Source organism: Pygocentrus nattereri, chromosome 4, assembly GCF_015220715.1.
Source record: "Pygocentrus nattereri isolate fPygNat1 chromosome 4, fPygNat1.pri, whole genome shotgun sequence".
In the NCBI taxonomy this organism is placed as follows: Eukaryota; Metazoa; Chordata; class Actinopteri; order Characiformes; family Serrasalmidae; genus Pygocentrus; species Pygocentrus nattereri.
The window spans coordinates 13,007,495-13,025,212 of record NC_051214.1 but is presented as its reverse complement, the minus strand read 5'-3'; the positions used below and the strand labels follow the sequence as shown (position 1 = coordinate 13,025,212).

Below are 17,718 nucleotides of genomic sequence, written 5' to 3'. Positions count from 1 at the left end.
GGCAGATTAGATAACATGGTTGTAGTATTGAATTAATATTGTGGGGAAACTACACACAAATATCTACATTTACACAGAATTATGTATAGAGTCAAGCAAAGTTATATGTTCTTTGTGAGAGTCAAAAGGACAAGCAAAGAATGTTTTTCTGCTAGTATACTGGCTAAACAATAGCTGCTTTGCTAACAAATAAACAAACGTTATTGCCCTCTGAACACATTAGATCATCAGAGAGTTAGAGTTGTTTTCATAACCCCATGCTGAGTCTCGATAAATGCATTTACTTCTTTCTTTTATTTACTTTCATTTGCCTCAACTCAGCATAACCATTTCACATTTTGTTTCTACAATGTGCTTGGATTCTAACGGCTCTGGAAACTGACTGCAGTCAGTTTAAATAATTCAGATTGTCGCAAATAACTGATTAGGCAATTATGCAATATTGACAGTTTGTATCTTAGTGAAGAAACATGTAAATGGACAGTGCAGAAAAAGATGGACAGGTAGGTAGAGGGGGTGCGGACTCAGGTGGGGCCGAGTTCAAAATATTGATATAGCAATACATTGTGGATAACTTCGTGCTGGTATAGTATTTAAAGAATAAGATGCTGTGAACACTGCAGAATCCAATTTGGTATGAACACTAGACAGATCCGTTAATATTTGTTGTATGACATCTTTTCATGATGTGTTAACTACTACTTACTTCTGGTTGGTCTGCCTGTATGCTACTGTCTTTTTTCCTATACACACTTCATTAAACCACCTCTTTGTATCTACACTCATTATCCATTTTATCAGCTCCACTTACCATATAGGGCACTTTGTAGTTCTACAATTACAGACTGTAGTCCATCTGTTTCTCTGCATACTTTGTTAACTTGCTTTTACCCTGTTCTTCAATGATCAGGACCCCCACAGGGCAGGTATTATCCGGGGAGTGGATCATTCTCAGAACTGCACTGACACTGACGTGGTGGTGGCATTTTAATGTGTGCTGTGATGTTATAAGTGGATCAGACAGAGGTTTTAAACACCACTCACCTGTCCACTGTATTACACACTCCTAGCTTGTTGGTCTATGTTGTAGATGTAAAGTCAGAGATGACAGCTCGTCTGTTGCTGGGCAGATTGTCTTAAATCATCCTCTAGTGCTTTATCATTGGTCACAGGACGCTGCCCACAGGACACTGTTGGCTGGATATTTTTCATTGATGGACTATTCTCAGTGCTGCAGTGACACTGAGGTGTTGAAAAACTCCAGCAGCAATGCTGTGCCTGATCCACTCAGACCAACTCAACACACTAGCACACCACCAACAACAAATTCCAGCAGCAGCTGACAGTTATAGACCCAAGAATGAGAGGTGCGTATGAGACAAATGATTGAAGAAATTCAGAGGCAGTTGCATGGCCATGAATCAGATGTGTTCAAAAATGGCTTAGATCTGATTTGAAATTTAAGACTCAGTGTGTAAAGCACAGATAATACCTGGACTAAGAAAGTTCAATGGACAACTGTTTCTGGAAGTATTGTTTATGTAGTCTTAGACCAGACTTAATCCAAACTAGTGGCACTAATGGCAGCAGATGAAGCTCATGAAAAATGAAATAATAAAAACAGTACTTGAGAAGAAGCTGTATAAACTCTAAGAAGCAAATGTTTCTTTAAAAAGTGTAAAGTGTGTCGCTGGTGGGAAACAGCAGTAAAAGCAGTTCGTCCATAGACAAGCGTGGCGAGCCTTCTCTTAAACGAGCTAATTGAGATTAAATCATTTTAATGAAAGCATTAAATCTGAACAAGCCATCTCTGACTTCAGGCTTAATGAGCACACTTCCATAAACATTTCTGTTACAACATCCCTCAGACACACACACACACACACACACACACACACACACACACACACACACTTCCCATGAGGTAATTATAGTGTTTGAATATTGAAAGACTGTGAGAGGAATGAGTGCCCTACAACAATTAGAGGTCTGGAGCGCTGCTCTCTATCAGATATGAAAGTCGGAGAGAAAGAGCGATTGAGAGAGAGACAGAGAGGAACAGAGAGAGAGACAGAGAGAGAGAGAGCGAGAGCTAGAGAGAGAGAGATACATATGTGAAATGTAAGCCGACAGGTTGAAGCAGGTCAGACTAATTTGGACAGACAGAGTGAGTGACTGTTCATACATTCTTCATGAGGAGGCGGAGCTTGTCGATGTCTCTCAGCTGCTGCAGCTCCTTCAGGCTGAGGCTCAGCTCGCATGCCTCGTACACCAGCGTCTCCATGGTAACGAGGTCGTCACTCAGCAGCTCCAGCCCAGGGATCTCCCGCTCCTTCCCCAGACGCACCAGAGACAGAGCGCAGTCCACCTGCACACACGCACATGGAGCCAGACAAAACAAACCACAAACATAATTACAGTGTAAACACAGTCCCACAGCCAATCAGGAGCAGCCTACCAACAGACAGACCAATCAGTAACCACTCGACAACAAAGAGAGCCAATTAGAGTTTAGATGCATTCCCAACGGTTTCATTGTACATTAAAATATCATCACTGCCATATCAAAAAGCTCCATAACAACTATATATATATTTTTTTTTTCTTAGACCACAGAAAATGGCAGTTGTACTTCACATTGTTTAAACATTTCATGATGAATACATCATGAAAACAGTCCAAAATTAAATTTAGTTACTTTAACATCTAACTTACACTACAACAAAGCTGTGGTCTAGTCAGAAGCTCCTGCTAAAATTTAATGAGCTCAACATACTCAAAATAGGGTAAATCAAAGAAACAAGGGCAACTGTAGACCTCTCCACACCTGAGGTGAAGTATTGTTATTCTGAGTGAACATTTCCCATATCAGACAACACTGGGGAGGCTACCTTCTAAGTAGTAAGGGGTGGTATATATTTATACACTCATTGAGCACTTAATAAAGAATTAAGAATCTCTCTTTGTACCTATATTTATTGTCCATTTTATCAGCTCCACTTAACATATAGGTGCAATTTGTAGTTCAATCACAGACTGTAATCCATCTGCCTCTCTGCATACTTCATTAGCCCCCTTTCACCCTGCACTTCTTCTAGTCAGGGCCTATACAGGACCACCACTACTAGATTGTCCACTACTACTTTTATGTGCTGGCCCCAACATCATCAGAAGATTGCAAGTTCACTTCGTTCATAATAACGTAAACAGACAGATAGGCATCATTAATTTATGGGAAATTAATCTAATCATACTGATAATTCTCTGAGATTTTGGGCTCTATTTTAAAATTATTAGATAGATAAAATTGTATGATTCATAAATGTGACACCACTAATATGAAATTTAAATAACCTTCCATAAAATAATGTAGTCGGAAGAAAACCTTGAGTCTCCATTTTTACCGTTTTTTCAGTTTTTGACATCATTTGAAAATGCCTGTTGTGTAAATTTCATGATGAATGGACAAAAAGAAAAGGTCCCGAATTACCTGGATAACAATTCTGGTTCCATTATCTTACATTAAAAATAAAGTAGTTAATTCTTCTCCTGTAAAGTCACTATTTTGGAGATACAAGGTTTTCTTCCGACAACAGCGATATGCCAATTCATTCATATAAAACAGGGTCAACCATTTTCTATTCAATAATCCAAATACGCTGCTCATTTTCACTGCTGACAGAGACACAAAAAGACATTTCTTCTGACTAGCAGACTAACTACTCAGTAAAGTGCTGCACTGCAAGAGAAATTGAATGAACTGTTGCAGAGAAATCCTTTTACATTTTTCTTTTATATAAGCTACTTAAAAGGGGAGTGATTACAGCACTGACTGTTTTTGGAATGTGGGCAATACAAGACTGGGAAAGTTGAGGAATGCTCAAAAAACACCTGTTTGGAACATTCCACAGGTGAACAGGTTAATTGGAAACAGGTGAGTGTCATGATTGGGTATAAAAGGAGCATCCCTGAAAGGCTCAGTCATTCACAAGCAAGGATGAGGCGAGGTTCACCAATTTGTTAACAACTGAGTGAGCAAATAGTCCAACAACGTTTCCCAATGTGCAATTGCAAGGAATTTAGGGATTTCATCATCTACAGTCCAAGTACAAGTAAGCGGCAAGGCAGAAAACCAACACTGAATGCCCGTGACCTTTGATCCCTCAGGTGGCACTGCATTAAAAACCGACATCATTCTGTAATGGATATTACCACATGGGCTCAGGAACACTTCAGAAAACCATTGTCAGTGAACACAGTTCGTCGCTCCATCTACAAGTGGAAAAATTCCGCCATGCAAAGCAAAAGCCATATATCAACAACATCCAGAAACGCCGCCGGCTTCTCTGGGCCTGAGCTCATCTGAGATGGACTGACGCAAAGTGGAAAAGTGTCTTGTGGTCTGACGAGACGACATTTCAAATTGTTTTTTGGAAATCATGGACGTCGTGTCCTCCGGGCCAAAGAGGAAAAGGATTGTCTGGATTGTTATCAGCAAGTTCAAAAGCCAGCATCTCTGATGGTATGGGGGTGTGTTAGTGTCCATGGCATGGGTAACTTGCACATCTGTGAAGGCACCATTAATGCTGAAAGGTACACACAGGTTTTGGAGCAACATATGCTGCCATCTAAGCAACGTCTTTTTCAGGGACATCCCTGCTTATTTCAGCAAGACAACGCCAAGTCACATTCTGCACGTGTTACAACAGCGTGGCTTCACATTACAAGAGTGCAGGTACTAGACTGGCCTGCCTGCAGTCCAGACCTGTCTCCCTTTGAAAATACGACAATGGAGACCCCGGACTGTTGAGCAACTGAAGTTGTACATCAAGCAAGAATGGGAAAGAATTCCACCTACAAATCTTCAACAATTGGTGTCCTCAGTTCCCAAACGCTTATTGATTGTTGTTAAAAGGAAAGGTGATGTAACACAGTGGTAAACATGCCCCTGTCCCAACTTCTTTGGAATGTGTTGCAGGCATCAAATTCAAAGTGAGTGAATATTTGCAAAAAACAAAGTTTATCCGTTTGAACATTAAATATCTTGTCCTTGTAGTGTATTCAATTGAATATAGGTTGAAAAGGATTTGCAAATCATCGTATTCTGTTTTTATTTATGTTTTACACAACGTCCCAACTTCATTGGAATTGGGGTTGTACAATTTGGATTAGATATTGCGAAAATACTAGGGGAAATCTACAGAAAGAGGAAAAATTGTTTAAAAACTGCAATAAAAAGTTGCAGTGGATGCTGATGGGGTTGGAGGGTTTGTGGGTGGAAGGCAGTTGAGTATCTTGTCCACACTACTCACAAGTCTGTGCCAGCATAGAACAATAGGGCGGGGACCCATATGGCTGTACAGTGGAAAAGAGGCCCAAGAGAGAATAAATGGCCTCAGATTCTGGGTGAGTAGGATGGCTCTCAGCATGATGCTAGCCAACGCAGGCATCTGTTAGCTGACGTAACAAAACTGGCAGTTAGCATTTTCCTGCAAGTTTCCTGAACGTGATTAAATCGCCATGCTAAGTGCAGCAAAACCTTAATGGGCTTAATATTCAATAACTTACTTTACACTTAAATATATAAGATTTATATCAGAATTAGCACAACCTTAACAAACAGCATCATTCACTGTAAAGAGGCTAACAATGCACACAAACGTTCCCACAGTGCTAACAGCTCCCTGTTATGGTGAATCAGCCTGCCAAACACAAGTAAGAGGGTGAGTTAATGTGTGAGTTATAAGCCACATTCATAAAGGGCTCATATCTTAAAAATAAGTGGGGAGGAAGACATAAAACCCAGACAAAAAGGTGATGCTGACTGAAAAAAAAATCCACACGCTTGAACACCAAATCAATGCCTTGTGTTTCACATCATGAACTGCCAATAAATATCTTTCCCCCCGTTGACAGACAGCACTCCAGGCCAATCAATAGCAGATATATGTCTGGTGGTTGTGGCTGTTTTCCACTGCCTGGCAAAGGGTATAATCCTTCAGTGCTGGAGTCCAGCAGAAGCAAATTCCTCACATTAAACCTGCTCTTACTGACATTAACAGCAAACTGTGCTGGTCAATACATGCACTAAAGCTGAAACAGAGGGAAGCCAAGGCCATACATATGCACAAAACAAAACAAACACACATATCAGTAACCCTGCAGACAGAAGAAAGCTCAGCGCACACAACCCCGGTCATTAGAGAGAAGTCAAATAACAACGCATTGATCTGATCTTGCACAAAAGAGCTTTCGACTCCTTCATGGCTAAACAAGCAGGAAGTGACCGCACTGATCAACAGATTTCACACCTTTTAATTATAACCCATCTGTATTTTTCTCTTGTTTCAGCCATGTGCTCTGTACTCTGTCTTCACATTCTCATATCACCCCTTCAAATCCTCATTTTCCCTTATTCCCAGGACAAGGAGAAGCAGAGAGTAAGTGAAATGGCAAATTCAGAGAGAAAGAGAGACAGAGAAAGCTAGGAATGGTGTGAAATGTTTAAAACCATTTTAAACAGGTGATGCGATAATGCTTGGGTATAAAAGAGTATAAAAGGGTATAAAATGTGTCAGAAAACAATCCAACACTTTAAGAACAATGTTCTCTACTGGCGATTACAAGGATTTTAGGCATTTCACGCTCTACGGTCCATAGCATTAAGAAAGTTTCAGGGATTCTGATGAAATCTTAAAATCCACTACCAAATGCTCATGACCTTGGATGCTTCGAACAGCACTGCATTTAGAAATGGCAACATATGCTGCCCACTAGATCAGGGGTTCCCATACTTTTGACTGCTTGAGATGTACTTCTTCCCAGTGGACAGGTCATCGCAACCTACCTCTACTTTTTTTTTTATTGGACACTTCAATGGCCTATGTCAATATTCAGCATTCCAGGGCAAGCTACTGGGGGGTGGGGGATGGGGGGGGGGGGGGTAATCACAATAACCTTATTGTCAGCCAGGTTTGTGTAGTGTGGAGTTAATTTTTAGCTGGGAAAATCTTAGTTGTAGTTACTGTGTATAGTTCGAAAAATGCATCCTGACATTCCCCTTCTTTGGAAGTGCAATAGCTACTTGGTAAATTAAGCAGAAAGATTTCGAGCTTGACACTGTAAAAAATAGTCCTCCTTCTGCTCTGCATGGAAGATGTATCGGTTTCTTTGTGCTGGGTCTCACGCTCATCTTCTAAAAGAGTCAGTGTACATTATAAAAGAAAGACACTGGCCACATTTCACATGAATCATGTTGACCTGTATGCCAGTCAAAGCAGTAAGAAAGTGCTAAAATTTGTCAGCCTATTTGAATAAGGCACGATCTACCAATGTGCACTTCGCAGTCGATCAGTCAATCTTGCGTGTGACCAGTCGATCAATGTACTGGGCACCACTGTTCTAGAGGTTGTCTTTTTCAGGAATGTCCATGCTTATTTCAACTTGACACCACATTCTGCACATGTTACAACAGCGTGTGTAATCAGAGAGCGCAGGTGCTGGGGGAGCCTGCCTGCAGTCCTGCTAAAGCCTGAGTAGACGGACAAACCAACGTGAAGAGCCAGTTATTAATGTTAGTGTTACTGAGCTTTTATGATGGATAACTGAACTGAATAGTCTCCTCAATCGTGGGCATGTTCACAAGTGATAAGCTTAGAATCGACGCAGTGTGGCATTGTGATACACAAAATTTCCAAAAGTATTCACTCACCCATCCAAATCATTGAATCCAGGTGTTCCAATCACTTCCATGGCCACAGGTGTATAATACCAAGCACCTAGGCACGCAGACTGCTTCTACACACATTTGTGAAAGAATGGGACGCTCTCAGGAGCTCAGTGAATTCCAGCGTGGTACCATGATAAGTTGCCACCTGTGCAACAAGTCCAGTCATGAAATTTCCTCACTACTAAATATTCCACAATCAACTGTCAGTGGTACTATAACAAAGTTGAAGTAATTGGGAACAACAGGGACTCAGCCACAAAGTGGTAGGCTACATAAAACAAGCAGGGTCAGTGGATGCTTGCGCAGAAGTCGCCAACTTTCTGCAGTCAATTGCTACAGACCTCCAAACTTCATATGGCCTTCGGATTAGTTCAAGAACAGTGCGGAGAGAGCTTCATGGAATGGGTTTCCATGGTCGAGCAGCTGCATCCAAGCCTTACATTACCAAGTGCAATGTAAAGCATTGAATGCAGTGGTGTAAAGTGCTGCCAATGGACAGTGGAGACGTGTTCTCTGGAGTGACTAATCACTCTTCTCCGTCTGGCAATCCGATGGACGAGTCTGGGTTTGGCAGTTGCCAGGAGAATGGCCCCTTAGCTCCAGTGAAAGGAACTCTTAATGCTTCAGCAGACCAAGAGATTTTGGACAATTTCATGCTCCCAACTTTGTGGGAACAGTTTGGGGACGGCCCCTTCCTGTTCCAACATGACAGCACACCAGTGCACAAAGCAAGGTCCATAAAGACATGGATGAGCGAGTTTGGTGTGGAAGAACTTGACTGGTCTGCACAGAGTCCTGACCTCAACAGAACAACTTTGGGATGAATTAGAGTGGAGACTAGAGCGGAGTCAGGCCTTCTCATCCAACATCAGTGTCTGACCGACCTCACAGATGTGCATCTGGAAGAACGGTCAAAAATTCTCAAAAACACACTCCTAAACCTTGTGGAAAGCATTCTCAGAAGGGAAGCAAAGGGTGGGCTGACATCATATTAAATCCTATGGATTAAGAATGAAATGAAATGGATTAAGAAAATTGTATGTTAGCCACTTTACAGTCATCACTACAAGATTATGTTATTGGGAAATGCAGAATTGTTTTCTTAATTAGACATGTGGTCATCTGGTTTGGTACACTAAGCACACTAAACAAATGAACCCTGATCCACCAAAAACCACGGGTCTCTGTTTCCTTTCCAAGTGAACACTTGTTCAGTTCACTGCTGGTGGGAGCACATTTTTCTGCTAGTGCGCACCGAACGAGAATTTCACATAAGAGGGTGATTTCTTCTTCTTCCAGCAGCAGGTAAGCCCTGTACAATAATCTGATAATCTGCCTATTTTAACATCTGACTCTTGAGAGGCACACATATCATTCTTGCAGCACAACCTGTTGCTAATAATGAAAGAATAACAGCAAATCAATGCCTTTAATTTTGGCATATTGACAGCAGAACATCAGCGACCTAATTGGTTACATTCAAACTGAGAAACCAATCATTGAGAAGCACATATATAGGTGTATTATTGCATTGACTGGGATACAGTGAGACAGTAAGTATCTCTATTTTCATGCAGAGTTTGGAGGTTTTTGGCTCAAATGGTGTCGTATGTAACAGTAACCGAGCATTTGTATGTCTGCTAAATTCTAACCAATAAAGAAGCACTCGTATATAAACTGGTGCACTTCATCTGTTGCAGCATGGAACCAACTTAGCCAAACAAAAAACATGCAATGTGACAAAAACCAAAACAACGGTTTATGAAAACAGCCTAAATGTAGTCTAAATGTATTGTGAATATTTTTCTGTATGGTAACGAAATACGATACTGAATACACTTAGGACTGCACATTCAGGCTCAGACCAAGTTATCAGCCCTTGTATTTAGTGGGCAGCTACCTGGCTACCGTTATTGGGCAGTCAGTGAATTTTTTTATATCACAGCAGGTTACATAAGGCCTATGAAAACTTTTATTAGCACTTTTCTTTCCCCAATCAAGACAAAGCAATAGCAAGATTACACATACTTTGGTATTGCTGGATGTTTTGAAGCATAAAAAAGATGCAAAAGGGATGTGAACACTGACAGATGTATGTTGATATCAGTACAGTTATCTAGAATAGGTTAAGGTAATGGCAACAGTGTTAACAGTTGCTAAGCAATGACTGGAGGAGAAAATGAAGATGTTTAGGAAGAACACAGAGATAAACAGGAGTTGATCGACTGTAAATTTGACAAACATTTTTTTTCCTCCTGCTGTACTGCTAGTAAACTTCCCACTGTGAGTCAAAACAGCTGTTTGGAATTTTTCCTAATGGTTTGCAGGGGTCCCCTATTTGCTCAGGCCCCTGGGCATGAATCCAGAAAGCTCATTACATGATTCAGGCCTAAGTGAATTCAGTATTCAGCCATTACTACATTTTCTGTACTCTGCCCAACCCTGTGCGAGTACCTGGTGGTTTTATAGCAGGTCAGTATGTTCACTGAGGTCTGTGATAACACTCTCACACCTCATTAGCATCAGCTCTCAGCATTAGGCCAGTGAAAGATATGAGCTCAGATAAAATCCTCCTCTAAACTCCCCTTACACCAGCTCATTCACACAAGTAATCATTTCTCAGGTGTAATCAGAAACAGAGTTGCTGAGAGGTGTAAGTACATGGTGTATGTGTGCAAGGACAATTCACAATTTGTTAAATTAAGACCTAACATGTTGAATTAACACCTGGAGTGTTCTTTTAGGTCCACCTGGACACAAATGAGCTCTAAGACTTGGAGAATTGGACATTTGGCTGGTGAGTGAACACCACTCAACACAGGTTGAGACTTGTACTCTGTGTCCTGAGCCTCAGTTGACAGTCAGTAATTGGGAACGATGTGAACGTGTGATGATGATGATGACGACGACAATGATGATGATGCTCTTGAAAAAGCAAAACTACAGCATTACTGCAATTTATAATTCATAAACCCACTACTATGGAATCAGCCATCCTTCTTGAGATATATTTGTCAATATTCAGGCAAATGTACCATGTCAAAAGCAAACATCCACCATTAATAAGACATTCTTCCAACAGAAAGTGTGACGCACATTCTAGAAAATTACAGACAATGGCACAGACAGCAATGGCTTTCAAGAGCTTCTAAGTTAAAGGAAACCCTTTTTGCACTGAATGTGTGAGAAGTAGGACCACTTATATTGTCTTTCCTCTGTGGCGGATGTAAGCGTTATGGAGCTGTGCTTGGCTTGAAGGTGCTTCTTCAAATTAGAAGTAGAGTTCTTTGCAGTTGGCAGACACTCATCTCCCAGACACAATTTACATTTAACTGTGGTGTTCTTGTATTATCAGAATTAAGCTCAAAACTGCTGTCTCCAACATACTGCTGACCTAGAGACACAAACATCAGTCGTGTAGCAATATATAAGCATGTTATCTACCGGAAAAAAATTCATAAACTTCTGATTTGTGAGTCAGGAAAATAAATCACTAAAACACTGACCTATTGGAAAGTCTTTTGAAAATCTAACATAGCTTTAGTCTAGCTTTAGTCATCTTAGTCTAGCTTTAAAGAGTGGCATATTTTTTGGTTTTGTGATAAAAACGTTTTTGTTTAAAACAGTGATAAATAACTAGTCTGAAAACAAAGACAAACCTCCTGAATACTCAATAATGAAACAAAGACCAACATAACATTAGCTAAGATAAATAATGGGTCTCATTCCTCAATATCTTTCGAAGTTTCTTCTTGAATCTGTTCTACATCAGATTCATAACGTCGTCTTAAACCACAGAATTGTTTGCACAATCTTTGTGCTCTTGAGTGTGTGCAGATTCTGTTCTAACCTAAGAACTAATCCCAAATAAGAAAACATCATGAAGCTCCTGACACTTGCCAAAGACTGCATAAGTGGGTTAAGAACAGTTTGTGAATGAGGCCCAAAGGCCCAAAGTCTTTTGTACTGTACTTTATTTGTATGTGTGTACCTGGCGGGAGTTGTGCTCTATTTCCTGTGCTCTGCTCAAGTACCAGTCAGTGAGGAGAGAGACGGAAGGGTTCCTTGTGCAAAATCGCTCCAGCTCCGGCTGCTGCTCGTACAGGAAGTGATGATCATCCACCATGGACGACTCCACCACCGTCCTACACAACACATGCATTAGATACATAGGCATTAGACAATCACCACACTTGCTTATTTACAACCAAATGTATTTACAGTATTCAATCAGAAACTTCAGTTGCTTTTCACACTGTGTGAACACTTTTGTGACAAATGTACCAACAAAATGGTTCAAAATGAACATTTCTGTTAGCTATGCCAAAGTTACATCCAATACAGAAAACACAAGTCTGCACACTTTTAATGCACAATTAGTGTATTTGCTCAATTTAACACAATAGAGAAAAAAATAAAACAAAATATATAACAAATACACAGAAATTGTGCAGCAAAATAACAGAAAAAAAATATCAAATTTTCGTTGTGTTCATTTTATTTCCAAAATTTTCCAAAATGTTCAAACATTTACATACGACTATACTTATTCAATTCAATTTCTCATTAAAATTTTTACCACTTGAAGCATTTGTATTCCCCACCTGCACTGTGGATCTTCACACCAGTCCAATTCTCTGTGCCTCTGTTCATTCCATGGAATAAACACCAGGTTTGACCTCTCATCCTTACTACAAAGAGAAAGAGAAAGACAGACAGACAGACAGACAGACAGACAGAGAGAGAGAGAGAGAGAGAGAGAGAGAGAGAGAGAGAGAGAGAGAGAGAGAGAGAGAGAGAGAGAGAGAGAGAGAGAGAGAGAGAGAGAGAGAGAGAGAGACAGACAGACAGACAGACAGAGAGAGAGAGAGAGAGACAGACAGACAGACAGACAGAGAGAGAGAGAGAGAGAGAGAGAGAGAGAGAGAGAGACACAGACAGACAGACAGACAGACAGACAGACAGACAGACAGACAGACAGAGAGAGAGAGAGAGAGAGAGAGAGAGAGAGAGAGAGAGAGAGAGAGAGCGCGCAAGACAGAGAGGAACGCAGAGAGCGAGAGGGACACAGAGAGGGACACAGAGAGGGACACAGAGAGGGACACAGAGAGGGACACAGAGAGGGACACAGAGAGGGAGAGAGAGAAAGGGAAAAGGTGGCATTTAAAGAATTATTATTATTATTAATTAAAATATTTTATTAAACTGCTGCAGACGCTCTAGTTTTTCACCAAGTGACTGGCACAATATTCCAATCCAATGGATCCAAGGGCCACATTCAGTAAGCTAACTGTGTGACAATGTGCAAGGTTCTCCTATTCAACAGCATGTTGCCTTGCTGGCATTGTGCAACGGCTCAAAACGGCCTGCCAAGCGTGTTTGTTCCTGCTTGATGAACATGTCAGAGATGTCGCAAGCAGCTAGTAGTGCAGTTCTTATTATGAACAAGAATATACTTTCCAAACACTTGCATCTCAATCTGCTCCATTTCAGCTGGAATTGAGGATATTAAAGGAGTAGCTCAGCAGAAAATCACTTATTATAATTTTCCCCTGTACAGCAAAGACTCAATAAGCCAAGTCATATTTGTTGTCACAAGTTTGCTTCTTTAGTTTTGCTCTGAAGCTACTTCATCTTGCACTCGGTCAGGTTGTTCAGGAATATCAAACAGGCTTTCTTAAGAGGTTTCAGACACTATGGCATACTGTTACATCCAAAAATGGGCATTCTGCTATTTGATGTGCACAAACTTCTCATATTTAAGAACATGTCAAAAACCTATGCTCCAACAGGGGGCAATTAAAATTCAAATTCAATATTTTGGTCAGGGTTTCAAAGTTTTGAGTCTGAGGAAGAAAACAGAAAGACTACTGCAGACACCTAAAGAGTTCTGCACACAGGACAAGAATCGACGCACGGTACAAAGCACAGCTATACCACATAAGAAGTTGCTCTACTCTCTACTATAGATTTAATGGATTAAACCACTTTGAATTTAAGGATATCATGTAAGGAGCTTTTTATGGAATTAAAGTACTGGAAACTGTCCTGGAGTAATGTTATGCTAATGGAGCCATAACCTGGTATGATAGGATGCTGCTTACATCAAGGTAATGAGTTAGCTGCCTATTTATAAGGTCATCTAGAACTTTGGATAAACATGGTAAAATAGATCTAGGCCTATTGGAGTTTGGGTCAGCCTGATCACCAACTTTAAAATGAGGACAAACAATAGCTGTTGTCCAGTCAGCTGGTAATTCAGTAGTACGAACAGACAGATTAAAAAGCTCCCAATGTAGTTTCAATCAACTATCGAATCCAACTCAAATGCCCATTCCTACAGAAAGCCTGACAATTTGCCCATATTTTCATCCATTTACAGGTAATAGTATGTCAGAAACCATTTGTGCAAGCCAATTTCAGATTTCTTAACAGCTCAACACTGTCTGAGGAACATCTGAGATGGCAAGCAGCTGGCAAAGATTTTAATTGGTGGTATATACTTGTTAGATACACTAGTCTTGTAGCTACAGTGCAAAAAAACAGAAGCAAACTTTGAATTCCTAATATGTCTTGGCTAATTGACTACATGGGGATAAAGGGAAAATGATTAAATTTGACTTTTTTACTAAACTACTTTCTTTAACCTCTTAAACTCCTTGGAACCACTGGTTATATTTAGCACTTCATCATATTCTTAATAACTTTCATATTTCATAAGCTACATTCAAAAGCTGGGGGTCCTATGAAAGCTGTAACTGCCTTCTTTCCAGTCAAATAGATGGGTAATGTAATTTTAAACCCTTATAATAAAAGAAGCTGAACTCTTTGAACTGAACAATGTTTTTCCTCTACTGAAAGTCGACTCATTTTTCCACAAATCTGGGCTATAAACTATAAACAGATGGCGTCTCTTCAGTGATCTACTCTGTAAAAATTATTTTTATAAAATAATACAAAGAGATTTCTGGCTTTCAGCACTGAATTGTAAGCATACAGCAACATGTGTAGATCATAAAATACATTTCCTGTTAATTTGAGGGGAACTTTCATGCAGCTACTGATTAATTTGCTTTATGATTTGGTCAAGTAAATTCAGAAGGAAAAAACAAAATGTGTGTGTTTTTTTTTTCTGTCTCTAAATAATTTCAAAACTTGTGTCTTGACTCATACCGCAAACTCTGAACAGATAAAACTGTAAACAGTAAGCACCAGCACTTGGAACACTTAGAAACTAAATCACTTTGAATTAACCTTCTCACAACATTCAGGCCCAAGGACAAAAAATGAATCCCAAAGCTCAATGAGAAAGGCCAATCAGAATGGTTGACCACTCCCTAATAGTGCATTGGCATAAAACGCTCATTAAGAACAGCATGTATTGAGTGTAGTATTTTAACTGAATATTATTTGTAATTTTGTAGTTTTTGTAGATTATAAATAGCCAATGGCAAATTATAAAAGTATGCTTAACGGTAACCATTGCTGCCATTCACTCCTTTTAGTTTGTTTATCCAGACCTCTGAAAGCAAGACGTTTGATGCCACTGGACCTGAGCAAATATCAGCTCTGGCCTACACCATAGTAAATATCAATTGAATTTGAAGATGTGTGAATAGATTCTTTTAAATCTAAAAGCTTTTTTTTTTTTTTTTAGGGGACAAAGCCGAAGTCTCTCACTGTGTTGTCATTGAGACATTAACAAGCAAGCAAAATGTATTTATATAGCGCGTTTTACAACAGATGTTGTCGCAAAGCAGCTTTACAGATCAGTCAGTATTACAGAAAGAAAAGAAAAGAAAAATCCAGGTCCAAGCCCCCATCAGCAAGCCAGCGGCGACGGTGGCAAGGAAAAACTCCCTAAAGAGGAAGAAACCTTGAGAGGAACCAAGACTCAGAGGGGAACCCGTCCTCCTACGGTCGACACCGGATAGCAAACATTATTAGTATAACATATTATAGTACAAAGTGGGAAAAAGAAAAGCAGTGGTTAACTTGATTAATTCATTTTATTAATTTATGCAGCAGCATCTGAGGGTGAGGACTGCACAGCATTGTAAAGCAAGAAGCTCAGTGGTGGTACCCTAACCCTACACCTAACCCTAAACCTAAAGCTACTACTAAACCCAACTCTTACCATAATACTGTTGATAATCAACTGAGTATCACCAGACACTCAGGTCTTGAGGTATTAGCCTTAGGTATCAGCCTTAGTTATCTGCAGATCATCTATCACGGACCATTCAAATAAAGTGTTACTGAAAACTGTGAAAATTTGATTTTTGGCTGAGCCATCGAATTTGCACAAGACAACAACCTGGTAGGTACCAATGTGTAAGAACAACAGTTGCTCCTATATCCACTCCCCTGAGCCCAATAACCGCTTGTATCTTTCAGCCTGCTCCCCAAAACTGAAGGTATGAGCAATGAAGCAGAACAAGGGCGAACAGGGTGATGCCCTTCAGTGTTATTAAAAAACTGCAGTGAGACATTCTCACAAACACAGACACAAGATACAAGCTGAGAAAATGTAGACCCTACACGAACTCCTCTGAACCCTCCTATCAGAAGCTCCAAAATTGCTGCTTCAAACTAGTGACAAGATCATATATGACAGACAGACAGAAAATCTAGACATAAAAGGAGAGCATGAGCGCAGGAGAGACACAATATGACAGCATTCGAAAAACGTCTGAAACCTTTAGCACAACAGTTCTCAATCTTCTTTTAGTCCAAGGCCCCCTTGTGGCTAGTTAGTGCCACTGGCCCACATGTTCACCAAACACTGACATTATCATGGAGACTGGATGGGTGGACCCTGCTGCAGCAGGGTGCTGTGATGCTGTGACTTCCCATAGACTGAATGGGCTGTTAGCTGAACTTGAGGTGTGTTCACTACACACTTTGCTTCATGCACATACTTCAGAACAGAGTAAAACATTTTTGTTCTCTAACTAAGTTTCCTTGCGAAAAGTTACCAAGGTTTCTGAAATCTAAGCCAGAATGCCATTCTGTCCTGACTTTCACTCCCAGAATGGGTTTCCAGCGCATTCCAGTCCATTTCCACTCATGGTTCTATGACAGACTTATTAAGTAAGTGCGGGATGTCTGTGAACTAAGCTTACGAAGTACAGATACAACTTCTCAGACATTTTTGCGGTCCTCTTTATGCTCCTTATAGCCCACCAGGACAGCTGCTTTAAATGTTTTCAATCTGAAGGTAAAATCTGCAAATAGAACAACGTAAACTGTCTTCATCTTAAAACTGGTGAGTTCATACCAGAAAATAAAGAGCAGAAACCCATTTTGCAGACACCAAATAGATGCCAAATAACAGCAAATCTGTGTTGCTCTTCGTAACACTGGCTCAAAAAATACCATTTTATGAGAAACTCAGAGTTAGAAAGCAGGACAAAACAAGCACAGCAGATATGACTTTTCTGTTGGCTGAAGATCCTAATTCAGGGGTCAAAACAAACATAACTTATTTTCCAGCAGCAGCAGCTTTTATATCAGGAAGGTCCACTTGGGCAGTCTCTTTGTCCTCCAACTCCCCTGTCATATCAGTTCTCTAACATCTAAATTAAGTTGTGCAACTCAAACCAGAAAGAAACTAAAGCCTAATCCCATTTAACCCTTGCCCGCACCTGTAGTAGTGTGAAGTGTTCAGGCTATGAGGCCCTCCAAACAGAGTTTTTTCAAAGACACACTCCAAATGGATAAACCGGCAAGATAGCTACACAAGCTACCAAAGAAACTCAATAATATACAAATATACAGATTTTCTCTGTTAAAAAGTACGATTACCACTGTATTATATTAGTTTAATCTCATTCCAATGTATTATGGTCCTTTTTCTTCATACAGGCATAAAAAAAATCTAATAGTTTATAATAGTATGACAATGTTTCAGTAGCTAGCTAGCTACTTCACTAGCTAAATTTCCATTCCACCTTAAATAGTCCAGCAGTTCTGATGCTTGAAGTGGC

At 40.2% G+C, this 17,718-nt stretch overlaps 1 protein-coding gene across 1 annotated transcript in view; it reads right to left on the bottom strand.

Moving 5' to 3' along the window:
* nbas (NBAS subunit of NRZ tethering complex) overlaps positions 1-17,718 on the bottom strand; it is a 337,358-nt gene that overhangs the window by 250,789 nt on the left and 68,851 nt on the right. Inside the window, exons 22-24 of the mRNA XM_037537972.1 lie at positions 12,334-12,420; positions 11,721-11,874; positions 2,186-2,368 (exon numbers count right to left, since the gene is read on the bottom strand). Of these exons, the coding sequence (XP_037393869.1) occupies positions 2,186-2,368; positions 11,721-11,874; positions 12,334-12,420 (424 nt within the window). The remainder of the gene's footprint in view (positions 1-2,185; positions 2,369-11,720; positions 11,875-12,333; positions 12,421-17,718) is intronic.